We start from the raw sequence: 14,458 nt of genomic DNA on the forward strand, positions 1-14,458 counted from the left end.
AATGAAATGTTTCAACATCTGGAAGGTCTGCGGACCTCAGTTAAAGAATATTTTCTGGAATTCCCTGGCGGTCCAGTGGTTAGGACTCCGTGCTTCCACTGCAAGGGGCAGGGGTTCGATCCCTGGTCGGGGAACTAAGATCCCACTAGCTGTGCAGTGTAGCCAAAAAAAAAAAAAAAAAAAGGAAGATTAAAAAAAAAGAATATTTTCCAGATAGCTAAGGCATGATGTTATAAAATCATGCATGATTAGCCGTCCATTCAAAGTACAAAGATAAACAGATTTAATGTAACTGACTACAAGAAATTCATCCATATGGTTTCTGATTCAACATTGAACCTTTATGAAACCATTGCTGTAGAAACCACCTCTGCAGAGTTTTGATTTTGTATCTAATACCCATGATCAACTGCAAAGGCTATTAAAATACCTCTCCTTTCTCAATTACTACATACTTCCACACATTTATAGAGACCTTTCTCTCACAAGTGTTTTATAGTTTCCAGTGTAGAGGTCTAGAACACCTTTTAAGACATACTCCTAGGTATTTTATGGTTTTGACGTTACTGTAAGTGGACTTATTTATTTCACTTTCCAGCTGCTTGCCACTAGTATTTAATACAAGCACCTAAAAGGCTCTTCAGACCAAATGTTAAGAACCAGTGAACTACCGTGAGAGTTCAGCATGAAATGAATTTTGGTAAGTTGAGCAGAGCAAAATTTGAGCTTATTCTTGGTCAACGTCAAAATGATGTCTGCAGTTTTTAAAAGTATTAGAACATTTGTTTTCTTCTTAAAGTCCTAATCAGCTCAGCCCAGATCTTGTTTGAGTTTCGTCCCATTCACTCTCCAGTCCTACATTATTCTGAAGCAAATTCCAGGCAAGACAGAATTCCAGCGTAACAATCTTATGTATTTCTAAGCACTTTATGTCAGCGACTTTGAACCACAATGTATCATGCACCCACTGAATTACAGAGGTTGCCGAAATATAGATTCTATGCAATATTCTTATCCCCAAGAAGCAGTCATATTCTCCCCAATTCCATGGCTAACCAAATGTTCTGACCTTTAGCGTATTTTAAGAGATTCATTTAATGTTTTCCAGCAAATATTAGTTCACCAGGAAGTCTCTGAGATACCTTCAAATACAGTCCACGCAGGGAATGAGAGAACGGCATTAGGTTTCCTCTGTCTTGAAACTCAGCCACTTGGGTGGCTTCATGATCAGTCCCTTAAAAAGGTTTCCGAGGTCACCTGCGTCCGGGCGTGATGACTGACCCTGCACGGGAGAAGGCGGGGGTGACACGGCAGATGTTCTGACTTCTGCTCTCAGCACAGAGTAATTTTTGTGACAATTCCAAAGGCTCGTGCTCCTTCACTTGGTCTAGCAGGTTTTTCCATCACGTACAAAAATAAACGTTTTAAATAACATACTAGGCATGCCAGAATGGCTATTCTGTTGCCGTTATTAACTCTAATTTATATACTTAAAAGGCTTACATTTATTAATACGTGCCAGCCCAAAGAAGTTTAGGAAACTATGGTTGTGGTCTTTTATGAAAATAAGCATGCAGGGACAATACTGTTAGCTGACAGCAATTTATACCTCCCCCTACCCCCAAGAGAGATCCAGTGAGAGTGTTCATAAAATTAGAGCATGTGAACGAACCAAAAGCGGTGAAAAGGAGTACATGGGAGGATCAGAAGAGTAGATGGACTCTTACAAGCAAAATGAAAGGCAGCAGTAGAAGTCGACCTCTCCAGTTCCTCCCACGGGCCACCCTCACGCAGGGAAGCATACCCAGAGACACATCGGGCGTGAGCGTTTGTTTATTCCATGTGTAAAGGACAATTTAAAAACAAAATGTTAGTAACACTCTGAGAACATTGGTTTTGTTCATCTGACACATCCTCTATCTTCACCAATTTTTATTACAAAAATCAGAAAAGTAAAAATTCATGACAATATTTGCACAGTGTAACCACTAGTTGCCTAAACAAAAGCTAATTTCTATAAAACCATAAACTTAATGCAGCTTTATTAAGAGAGATTTAAAATTCCCTCAGTTAACTGGATATACATAGTGGTATATATTTTAAAGCAGAAAACCCCAAAAAACAAAAACAAGGAAAAAAGAAAATATATGTCAAAAGAATCAGTTAAATATTTTGACCTGACAGTCCCCTACAAAGAGTAACTTCCACTACATATAGGGGAAACCATTATCTGTGGTAAAAATCCTAGAGTCCGAGTAGGAAATGTGGAATAAAAACACATCAAATCAGAAGTCAGTCCCAGGCTGCAGGTGCTTTCAGTGAAATCCAGGGCAGTGAGCTACACCATTAAAGAAGGGACCACTCATGTCCCCAAACCAATACGTGTGCCTACAAGTAAGACCTTCACCACACGGCACGTAGCAAAGTTATCAATGAAAAGACTTTGAAAAAGACAAACGTTCTTTTCTTCATACAAATCACTGCAAGAAATCTTTGTAAGGCTGTACCTTGCATAGGGAAAGAGCTGTCTTCTGTCAAAAATTCTACTGGAAAGAGTAAAAGCAAGCTCTTCAAAATGATGCCCGCGTGCAAAGGGGTAAGTTACCAGGCACCTCATTCACTGTCTGCAATCTATCCTGATCAGATACGATTTAATTTGACGGAAGGAAAAATGGCGATTTACGGTGATGGTATTCAAGAGAAAATATTGAGATTGGCAGCAGAAAAATTAAATTTCAAAAGTGCACCGTGAGAGAGGCCCCCACTGTCCCACGGAGAGACACGTGTGTGCTAAATAAGCCTACCTGCGCTCATGCTAGGACTCAGCGAGAACCTGCCGAGTAGAGTGCACTTTCTCAGAAAGCTGAAGTGTAAGAAAATAGTACAAGTTGTGGCATTCCTTCAGGTTGATGCTACACTAGCATTCGGAGTTGGTTAGCAGGAGGCCTCATGTGTCCAAGCGGCGGCCTCGGCCCTAAGAGCCGTGGAACAGGTGCATGGTGCCCAGGACGGCGCTGTCGTGCCCCTCCTCCAGCTTCACGGAGTTGGAGTGCTCTATCACACTGCTCAGCTCAGGGATGCTTTCGGCAGTGTCTCCAAACCCGTGGTAGTGTCCGTAGTGCAGGTTCTCCCCGATATCTTCCACCCAGGAAGGCCTGCTGGCTATGCAGCTACTTGGACTCCCGTTCAGGTGCAGAGAGCCGCACATCTCGGGGTTAACGCTCGTGCCCTTTTCTGGCTCTTCAGTCCCATTAACACAGGGAGAACCCTGGCTACTCGGAAACGGCGGTCCTGGAACTAGTCCACCGCCAATTCCATTAGGTCCTGTCAAGCACTGGTCACTCCTGCTCTCCATCCCACTGAGCTGTGTCGTGGAAGGGAAGTCCAAATGTCCATTGATGAGACATCCATTTGTCAGTGTATTCGATACGGAGCTACTGTTTTTCGTATCTGCATTAAGAAATACACCTGTCACCAAAATTCAGAACCAGAGGGGAGGAGACAGTCTAAAATGCTTCATTCCTGCTACTGTTTTAAAGGATTTATTTAGTTTCCTTTCTTTAAACAAACCAGTTCCTCTTGCAAGGCAAAAAACGGTGCATAAGTGATTTAAAAGTAAAACACAACAGAAGCGTTTGCCTGGTAAGATAGGAAACATTTATAGATTTCATTAGTGCTGGGGAACCAAATGAAAGAACTTCAGCTAACAAACATACCGCATGAAAAACACCAACAGCACTGAACTGTTCTCAGTTTAAGACTACTTTGGAGAGCAGTTTTAAAAATCGTCACGTGTGAAAAAGTCCATCAGAACTGACCGTGTTCCCACAAAGGGTTAAAATAAACCAAAAACTTCTCCAGCTTTTAAGAAATTAAAAAAAAAGAAAAAAAAAGAAAAGCAGTTGATGAAGCATGTGAATTAAGGAGGCTCCCGGGACAAAGTCTGACAGCGTCACAGGAGGCTCCTCAGAGCGCTTCCTCCAAGCCAGGGACGCGCACACAGGAATAGGAACAGGGAGCGCTTTCCTCAGCAACACTCGAATCCCACAGCACTTCTGCAAAATGCCACATAGCACCGTGAGACTGCAGGAAGAACCATGAACCCTAATGATTCCATGCATACAGTCTTGGGCCAAGAGCACAGTTCTGAAGAGTTTCTTCTGAGTTCAGCAATTACAGTGACTATGATCTCCAAGGTTCCACTTTCAAAAACCATAATCTGCACATATAGACATCTGTTAAGAGGGAGGTGTCTTACGGGAAAAAAATGTCAATCACAAAACGCTTGGACACATGGGAATAGGCAATTACAAGATATTTTCTGTATAGTGAAACTCAAGAATTAATATTCATGTGCACAGGAATTCACAGAACAGTACAGAGAATGGTCTAAAATTATGACTTGCTTAATGATGTTAAAATTTACCCCAATGTTCTGCACTGTTCAAGTAAAGTGTGACATTAAATACAGAAGCACTGACTCTGTAACCTCTAGAATGAGGACACACAGGTGTGTGTCCCATGACCCTTACACCCCGCACACTATGACCCCCGACTGGCACCCAGACATAGGTTTCTGTGTGTCCTGAAAATCTTTCCGATGACAAAAAAAATCACATCTTGTTCAATGAACAAAAACATCTTCTAAACATTCTATTAATCATCAATTTTCTGGCAGTTTAAGTGACACAGTTTAACAGCCGCTATAAATTCTTCAGCGGATTATGGATTATTTCTTTGCAAATTGAACGACAGATTTTCTATTTAGTTAAACTTAAGGCTGGAGAACAAGTGTTTCAAGAACTAAACATGAGGTAAAATTAAAAATAAAACAAGTTATTCCCAGGGAAATACTTATTTTTTCCCCCAAATAAACAGCTTTTCCTGGGTAATAAAACTCATGAGTAGGATGTTGACCTTGATAGTTAATAAGACAACTATACTACTACTAACAAAGATAGAAACTATATTTTTAGGTGACTGGGCCTCAGAAATCCGAGTTAACTAGACGGATGCTTTTTTGTTTAATGGTCACTGCATGTGTATCATTCTTCTCTGGTGCCCAGCTAAAGTAAATTAGCTCCATTATGCATTCTCAAAATCAAGGCTAGTTGTAACCCCATGTCATTATGAAACATCTAGTAAAACTGAGCATGAGAGCAGCAAACCTCCCAGAGACTGGCTACGACCTACGGCTGCTTGGTCAGACCCGCACCTGCCGACGGTCTGCAGGACCGCCCAGGGCCGCCCATACACTCTGTTCCAACGTGCCTTCCAGGACTCGCCTCTTGCACCCCAACCCCTCGCCCACCTACTGCAAGTGACCGCTAGCAATTCCATACCTTTTGTTTATTCAGTCAGAGAGTGTTATAAACGCAGTGATGAAAAACATGGGGAATGCTTACTTGGCACCTGTCGTATGGGATGAGTTGAGTTTAAACGTTGGCCTTTTCAACGTTAGGTTCAAGAGCGGCATTAAATTTAATCCGAAAACCGAGGGAATTAATGTTTGAAGATTAAAGAGTGATTACTTCTGCCTTTTTAAAAGCATGTAGCAATGACATTTTTTAAAAAGCTGGCTTTGAGTTCTGTTATTTATCTTTAGCCAAGATCTTTAAATGTATTATCCACTCAGAGTTTCCCTTGGAAGATCTACCCATTTCATTTAAGTATTTGGCAAAATGGTGACTCCATCTGTAACAATTCTGTAGCTTCTAGAAAGATGTACACATTTTCTTTTCATCTTAGTGAACAAAAATGATTTTTTTCATGTACCTCTGGGAAACAATATATATAATCTTTTATCCCCAGTAAAGAATTTAGCATACAGATATAATAATAAAACTTTAAAAAAAACAGTAGCTATTTCCAAATATATTAACATATTAAGAGAATGGCTAAAATGTTTTCATGGTCACCTAGATAAAAGAATGGTAGAGGGCTTCCCTGGTGGCGCAGTGGTTGAGAGTCCACCTGCCGATGCCAGGGGACGCGGGTTCGTGCCCCGGTCCGGGAAGATCCCACGTGCTGCGGAGCGGCTGGGCCCGTGAGCCATGGCCGCTGAGCCTGCGCGTCCGGAGCCTGTGCTCCGCGGCGGGAGAGGCCACAGCAGTGAGAGGCCCGCGTACCGCAAAAAAAAAAAAAAAAAAAAAAAAGAATGGTAGAAAAAAGCATTAGCTAAATGGCTAAATCTTTACTCTAAATAGTAAAAGAAACAAAGCCCTTACCTTTTAAAAACCAAAAATGACTCTCAAGTGTTTTAATATGCCGCCAATTTAGCGCAGAAGTGTGCTCTGTGAGACACGGCGCTCAACATCTTAGCAGATTCAGAGTGAGCGCCACACAGACCAAAGCGACCAGGAATGCCGAGTCAGAGATTTCACAGTGGCCTGACTGGTTAGAAGTCAAAACCACAACATCTACTAGTTCTCAGTGTTTACAGCCAGACATTCCTTTTGCTGTTTATCGCTTCGAAATTACTAGCAATAGATGTTCGTTTGGTAGAGTCACCCCAAGGTCCTATGTCAGAAAATGAAAAACGTGAAACCTCATTAAAATTAAACAAGGCACCCTGAGGAAGTCTCAAATCAAACTAGGAAGATGGCACTTACATTTCCCATATCCATAAATGCACCAGAACACTCCTCCTCATAGCTACAAACTTGTCCAAGATATGCAGATTATAGCATAACATTCTTTAAAACACCGGACAAAGCGCAAAAACTGCTTGAGCGAACGCATGTTAGAAGTAACACGCATACTGGTTCTTGCAACGGCAGGGGGTCTGCATTGCTGAAACAGTATAGATTTCTATTTCTTTCGGTCCAACAGAACCACCCTCCTGCTGTTTGGTGTCTTCGACCATTGGACCGCTGCTGTGGCTAACAGGAAACTGTCCACTCCCACCTGTTACAAACTCTCTATCGACGTGCATGCTGTCAGCATCGTCTTCCGCCTCGCCATTCAGGAGCGGCATGGGGTCATCCGAGCTTTGAGCTGCACAGAAAACAAAGGCAATTTTAGGTTCCCTACACCGAAGCAGAGGACTTTAACACAGATGCTTCTCAGTGCTTCTGAGCACTGGAGGCTCCAAAACTGTCCGGTAACTTTACAATCTACGGATTATTAACGGACTTGGCACACTACCAAGAAACGTACTTTCCCCAGCAGAAAACAATTCCTCAGATGTGCAGTTTCGATGAAAAGTCATGGCATTTCAGATACCTACTTGAGATTTACTTGTCGGCATAAATTTTCATTTAGGGCTGTTATTTAGACAATGTAAAGCAGTTATACAACTCAGAGACATTTCTAGCTAGTTTTAAAGATTCAGGACACTCTACGTTATGCCCCCACATGTTCCTTCAGTTGTTTTTCATAAAGAAATGACAATTCTTGAACAACATAAAAACCATTAAAACGGTCCTCAAATTTAAAAAAAAGTTAACTTATTTCATTAACAGAAAATTAAGTAAAAGCCGAGATCAAGACAGGTTTGTCCAGTACCACCCGAGAGCAGCTCTGGCCCTCTGCACCAAGATGCAACGCAACTGGAAACACCCACTAAACGTCTGGGTTCCAAGACATTTGGGAAGGACGCTACGCACGCACCCTTCTTATGAGACTCCCACTCCCGCATCTTGGAGAACAGCTCATGTGCACACTTGGCCACTCCTCCAGGGGTCACATACCCTGTGCAGCAATGCCTCCTGCGCCCCCGGGGCAGCCTACTTCTCGGGAGCAGCCACTCTCATGCAGCGTATGGCTCTCCAGTCTTAAGAAGCACGCATTTTTACAAAATTGGATCCAAAGAAAATCACTTGCATGCCTCGCCTTTATTCACTTACCATGGCATGAATGCATCCCATCAAGTAAATTCAAAAGGATCTTTCAAGTTGAATAATAACCCACTGTATGCCTGGATTACAGTTCACCCACCACCCAGCTCCCCACTGCGGTGTGGGTGGCTCGTTTTCTTTCCCATCATGAATATACCATAACTAACATCCCTATAAACGCACCTTTGCATACACTTCTGGTTCTTTTCCAAGATAAACTAGAATGATTTCTGGGTCAGAGGGTATATACAACAAATAAGTAACAACTTTCAGTGTAATTTCTTTCAAATAAACATTTAAAAACAGAGAGACCTGAACTGTGCAGCTTCAATTACTTCTAATTGTGGACACACACGAGTCATTTTCAATATAGGAATGAGCATATCAGTTCCAGAGTATTCTCCAAACGGTTGAAACAGTTTTAAATGAGAAGAAGTCTTAATAAAAGAGAAACACAAATTCTCAATGATCAGTATATGGAAGAAACAGAAACAGAGCCGTGTAATTTGTGCAGTTGAGAAAAAATCTGCACAGGTATGAAGCCAAAAGCACCCTACAGACGGAGGTGATTTAAAGCCAGAGGCGGCAACTGAGGACTTCAGTCTTGTGAAGCTTTTCTTAACCCTCCACAGGCCCCAAGTCAGTGATAGGCTAGGCTCCATCTTCGCTATGAAACAAGGTACTTTCAAAAAGTCAGTGGTAAACAGGACGTCTTAGAAAATGGGGGTGGGGTGGAGGGCTGGGAGAGGGATGTTCCAGGTACTGGTTGACAGAAGCCTCACAACCTTCAGTGCTCGGTCAGTCACCGCGGAGATGAGGGGCCTGCAGTAGCAAGGCCCACGTTTGATGAGCCAGACCAGGCAGTTTACTGAGAACCAGTGCAGGTTATCGGGGCAAAGCCACAGACGTCCTCATACAAAAGGTCAGACTTCACTGGGGATACGGTGCAGATAGCTTTATGTAGCCATACTCATAACGCCTGGTTTTGTTCAGGAATTCAGGGCCCGTGTTCCTTGGGGAAAGTGACATCTAGGTTACAGCAGCAGTTTCAGATCTCTGAAAAGCAGGTTTTAAAAAGAAAGCTGACAGGTGAGACACGAGGACCCCCCCCCTCCCCCAAAAGTGCAACAAGAAAACAGCTTCATGAAGGCAGGGAATGTGTCTCTTCACTCCCCAAGCCCAGTGCCTGGCAGTGTTCCATCGATGAATGATGCCCAGGCTCTAGCCAGAAAAGGCACACACACAGAAAGCAAACAAAACTATTAAGAGTAACGAGAGTAGTCATCTCAGGTCAGACTAGCTATAAAATGAAAAAGGACAGGAGGGCAGACCTGCCACTAGGGGGCCAGACGAGCTGGTGGCAAAGGGAGGGATTTTCAAAATAAAAGCGGGTATAGAGGAGCGGGCACACCACCACCTTAAAGCAGAGACTGATCCCTTAACCAGAGGCCTGCGCAGTGCACGAGGGACGCTATCCTTCTACACGCGTCTTTTGTTCATGCAGGCAGCTGCTCACCAATAGAGCGGGATAACAACAAAACAGACCAAAGCTTTCAGATTCTAGTAAAGAAAACTCTTGAACGTGGGAGGCATATGCTAATACAGACAGCCTAGAATTTAATTACCCTCTCCGTAGATATGCAATCTTTGCAAGGCGTTTTTCCCATACAGTCTCCATCTGCCGGGATGTGCAGCCACCTGGCTGCTAACCTAGATGCCTAGAACCCTGGGTGATGTATTTTATACCGACACCTTCATGTCTTTATTTCTAGCACCTGGAAACGGGAAGGGCTGAAACAGCTCAACGGGAGCACTGAGGTTGTAATCATTTACCTTTTAAAACTGTACTATAAGCCATGAAATTAAAATTGGCCTTTCAGAATTTTGAAGGACACTGCATCTGGACTCGACTCCTTTCTCCACAGCCACGGAGCACGCCACCTGCGGCCTTTTCTCCCAACACACCTATCGCCATTGCCAAAGGAACTACCGAAATATTCCAGGCCGCGTCTGAGAAAAGTGGCTTGTAGACATTTCAGAAAAAAAATTTTCTTCCAAAAGTATCCATTTTGATTCTATTTGTTTTAGAAAAGCAGCACTTTCCCTTCCCATTTTCCTATTCCAGTTAAAAGGAAAAATTACCGAACGTTGGTTAAAAGCGTCCTTATCTTTTACTTTGACTGCCAAAGCAGGTATTTGTTGACTAGACATGACTTCAATACACGTTAGACGATGCGTATTTATGACAGAAAATCACCTAGGATTGGCTCAAAATAAACCCTCCCAGTTTTCTTCCCCTAGAGGTGGAGTCATGACCAGGTGTGACCACTGCCTAAGAAGCCCCTCATCCTTGACCTTGGGGCCAGTAAAGATGCTCCATTCGGGAAGGTGCCCAGGGCAACACAGAAACCCGCATCTGAATTTTCATCTAAGACTTGAAAAAAACTCCTAAAGCCAGATACCAGTGAGATTCTAAAACTAAACAATTTCTGATCAAGGAGTTTTAAAACATAGGAAAAGCCTTCCTTAACTTTTAAGGACAGGGAGGGTCTGCAGCATTCCAGAAACGGTACCATCAAGGAAGCTTATTTCCGTGCTGGCTGTGGGTCAGCTCAGGAAGACGTGCCCTCACTGTACAAGCGGCACGCCGCTCACGCCAAGATGCAGAACATGCACACAACAGGATTTTGACTGCCAGGCGCACTTACAATGCACATCTAGGGCTCGTGAGAAACGCCTCAGCAGACTTAACTTTTAAGACAAGGAAATCTCTTACGAGGCGAAAACCAGTCTACACAGTCCTGTGCTTTAAGATGTGAACACTTAGTTAGGTAACAGGGCGCCACTACCTAGACACAACCCACACAGCTGACACCATGCGATGTGCGAACACTGTCAAGCACTTTCACTCAGCGTGTCAAGTGCAGCCTGGGGCCTGGGGACCGACTAGTGGCTCACGGTCCTCTGTGCCTCTTGAGGGGGCCAGTGCAGGAAATCCTACGTGCTGACCCACAACCAAGGTTACCTCACACCCCTCTGGCCTTCCCACTGAACTGGGAGCTCTGACCATTGGGGAACCCTGTTCTCCATGAAACGAACCAGGAAGGAAATGTTTCCTTAGTGGTTTCCCTGCATTACTAATTACAACTGTTCTCTTCTACTATACAGTACATTTTACCCAGATAACTACCTTCGCAAAGAAAGGTCCTGTTAAAATCACACCACCACATAAAGCCAGTAGGAAGGTGGTTCTACCACACAGTGACCTTCCGTGGGACTCCTGCCATGGCCCCAACTGCAGCAGACTGGGGGCGGGGTGATTCAAGAGGGCAGGTTAGTGAAGGTGCCAACGACACGGAGCAGCAGTGACAGTTGTGGAAACACTAACGAGGGATCTGGGGTTCTGCTAAAAGAACACGGAAGGGAAGGCGCGTGTGACACCGACCACCCGGAACAAAGCGTGCCAGGACCTGGCCCTGGCCGATTCCTGCTGCAGTTGCCACAGTGTGCAGAGGACGAGGTGCACGAGGTTTGCTGAGCTCAAGACTAACACGGAAAATCACCCGGTTCTTAAATGTCATTCATTCAGACTGTATTTATAAAATGCTGCGTCTCTGGGTACTGAGATAAAACAATCATTTGTTACTGCAATGCAATTAGGAATGTTCTCTGGTCAAATTTTTAAAAGTAAATACAGCCATTTACTGCAAGTTTGAGAACACTAAAGATACACGAGACGTTACTGAAGTCTTTTGTGTATGTCACATACATGGAACTGCGTTACCAATTTGATTTCTGTCATCTAAAGTTTTAAGTCATTAGCTAACCTGTATCACTTAACAGGCTCGTTAAGCCACACCCATCCTCCTTTCTCTTTTTAAGCCTGGTCAAAACGAACAATCCGGAGCAGAAAGTGGAGGGAGATTCTCTATGTTAAATTCATCCTGGGGATCATCTGCTGAGCAACTTCCTACTGCTGACTTGAAGCTGAGTCATGCTGTACTTTTCCTAAACGGTGTTTTATATTAAATACCTAACACGTGACATATGAGATGCTAAGCTCAGTAATACATCTATTTGACTAAAACAAAACCGTGAAGTCAACACGTGAGGTCTGGTACCACCACAGCCTCCTACTGATGGCAACTGTTAACCCCAAATAAAACTGTAGGTTCCTGGGTCAGTTTGTAACTCACACTGCCTCTCCCCAGTGAACACCCTGGAGCTGCACCCCAACAATTATGGATTAAAAACAAGATGAAAAGTTTCTCTCACGGATGGGAGTGGCATTCTTCTCTATCCTGGATCACTGATAATTGGGACAAGTTTTCCAGGAATACATTTGTGAATAATTGCAGTTACTCCTTAAGATTAACTAGAATGCTAACAGACCTAACACAAATTTTACTGAGCAGCTGAAGTCCCGAGGTCCACCTGTCATTCCATCCTGAGCAAATGGTTGGTAAACAGGGAGGAAAAGAAAACCCAACCAACCCAAAACCTAGTTATATACTGATACTTCCCTGCACCATCCTAAGTGAACAAAATCCATACCGGGGAAAATACTACCCCAAAGTACTTTTCATTTATATCAACCACCCACATAGCTTTGGATTTTCTTTCACCTTCGAGAGGTCGCAGCCACAACTATCACATCTGTGTTCTGACCAGAGTGCATTCTGATACTGGTGTGAATGACCACATGAAAGGCATTTAAAGTATGTCTGTAGTAAAACTTGCTTCCAAGGACAGTCTGTATTTGAGCGGAACAAATTATCACTGCATTACATTCTCTTACATCACTAAGGTCTCCATGGGAAAAATTACTCCGATTACCTTAAAATATCTGAAAACAGTTTATTGAGAGAGATGCTACTCTCTATGGAGAGGAGTAGGTTAACTTTCACATTCGTGATTCCAAACTTAAAGTTAAGAGTCAATTTTACAGGACACATACATCTTTAAGAGTTGGCTTAGCCAGAAAAATTTCTGAAAGTGATTGCTTCTGTGAATATATATTCCACACTAAAAACATCAATATGTGTAGTTATTAAATTCTAGTAAGACAGAATAGACTAAGCTTATTGATAAGGTCCACGCTATGCATTTATGTTGCCAAGATATTATTCCAGGCATCTCTTTTTAAAACAGCAAACTTAAATTGCGCTCCCCGCAAAAGATTTAAAATTTCTCTAAATACTTTTACATGTGAAGTTATTCAAAGATGTATTTTATATGCATATGTTACACAAGGGAGTAAACACATATTTTTTTACTCTGGCATTAGAACTAAAAACTTATCTACAAAATGAGTAATTCAGAATGAGCAAAACCTCAAGCTCACACATTTATACAGCAAATCAAAACAAGATGTCAGAAATTAAATGAAAATGAACTAAAGCAACATACAAAAAAAAAAAAAAAACCCACACACATACCAAAAAACCCCAGTCACAGAATGTAAATAACTATACAGCTATTGAAGCCAACTATTATTTCACTTAGAAAATTCAGGCAGTTGGAAAGAAAAACCTTGTTTTAGTAATTGAGGGTTACTGCCCCAATACCCCATTCACAGTATGTCATGGCAAAAAGAAAAAAGAGAAACCTTCTCCCAGAGAAAAGAAAAAGGAGTGCAGCGGCAAGGGTGGGATGAAGGCCCATCTGTTCTGCACGCGCATCCACACATATGCACAATCCTGAGTGACGTGTGGGCTGAACCTCAGGGGCCAGTAGCCACGCGAGGGCCCGGAAACAGGAGCTGAGAAGTCAGGCGCACGTGCTGAGGGTGAGAAGACCCCCGCTCTCTCCACGTGCACTGGAGCAGCACTGAGGCTTAGGTGTGCGTAATCACCCCCTGCAAACTCAAACGCCAGGTTGCAACCCCATTTTCTTCTCAACTGGCATCCTCGACCTGAGCACTAAGGGATGGGCACTTTGGGAAAGCTGCACTGTGAGTTTCATGTGCAAAACACCAATCTCTAACTCAGTCAGCCAAGATGAATCCCTGTCTAGAGGAGGAGAATAAAATCTCCCAAATACCTGCATGATTATTCAAGCCCTATCTCTGCACCCCCAGGGTCTAGGAAACAAGTTCTTAAGTTTTAGGAATCCTTGGAAAGGCATGAAAGAGATACTTCAATAAGAAGATACTGGCCAATTCAACCCAACTTAAAACCTGATGAGACTAGTTTAAAACTCTTTAGGTACATTTGAGTCTTCTTAGAATGTTAAGTGACATCCTTTTTAAAAAACTAAACAGAATTTAAGATTTATCCTATACACTAACATGATATGGACACCCGTCCAATTCTTGCATGAGGTCGTAGAGTGAAGCTAACAATACCATCCCCAAATTATTAACCAGGCATTAAACAAAACAAGGAATATTTTTTGAAGTTTAGACATACCTTCAGGTTGTGCATGTGATTTTTATACCTTTCTAAAATCTATTAGGCCCGTAACTTACAAAAGCTATGAATCTGAGAAACTATTACTTTTAAGTTCATACATTCATTTCTATAGAAAAGTCACATAATCACAAGTTTTTATACTGACCAACATTTTAGAAGTTGTGAAGGAGATGATACAATTTTACTGACTCTGTAGGAGAAATGTTT

General features: G+C 42.7%; 1 protein-coding gene across 2 annotated transcripts in view; it reads right to left on the bottom strand.

Annotated features, from left to right (window-relative positions):
* Positions 1-1,817: 1,817 nt before the first annotated feature.
* Positions 1,818-14,458, bottom strand: part of ANKRD10 (ankyrin repeat domain 10) — a 33,033-nt gene continuing 20,392 nt past the window's right edge. Inside the window, exons 5-6 of one of the 2 annotated variants that reach the window (XM_082859501.1) lie at positions 6,907-6,996; positions 1,818-3,450 (exon numbers count right to left, since the gene is read on the bottom strand). In XM_082859501.1, coding sequence (XP_082715627.1) covers positions 2,975-3,450; positions 6,907-6,996 — 566 coding nt within the window. In that variant the 3' untranslated portion in view covers positions 1,818-2,974. Of the gene's footprint in view, positions 3,451-6,755; positions 6,997-14,458 lie in introns of both variants that reach the window. The other variant, XM_082859502.1, reaches the window with a different exon arrangement.

The sequence above is a fragment of the Leucopleurus acutus genome, assembly GCF_964270905.1.
Source record: "Leucopleurus acutus genome assembly, chromosome: 18".
NCBI classification, from domain to species: Eukaryota; Metazoa; Chordata; class Mammalia; order Artiodactyla; family Delphinidae; genus Leucopleurus; species Leucopleurus acutus.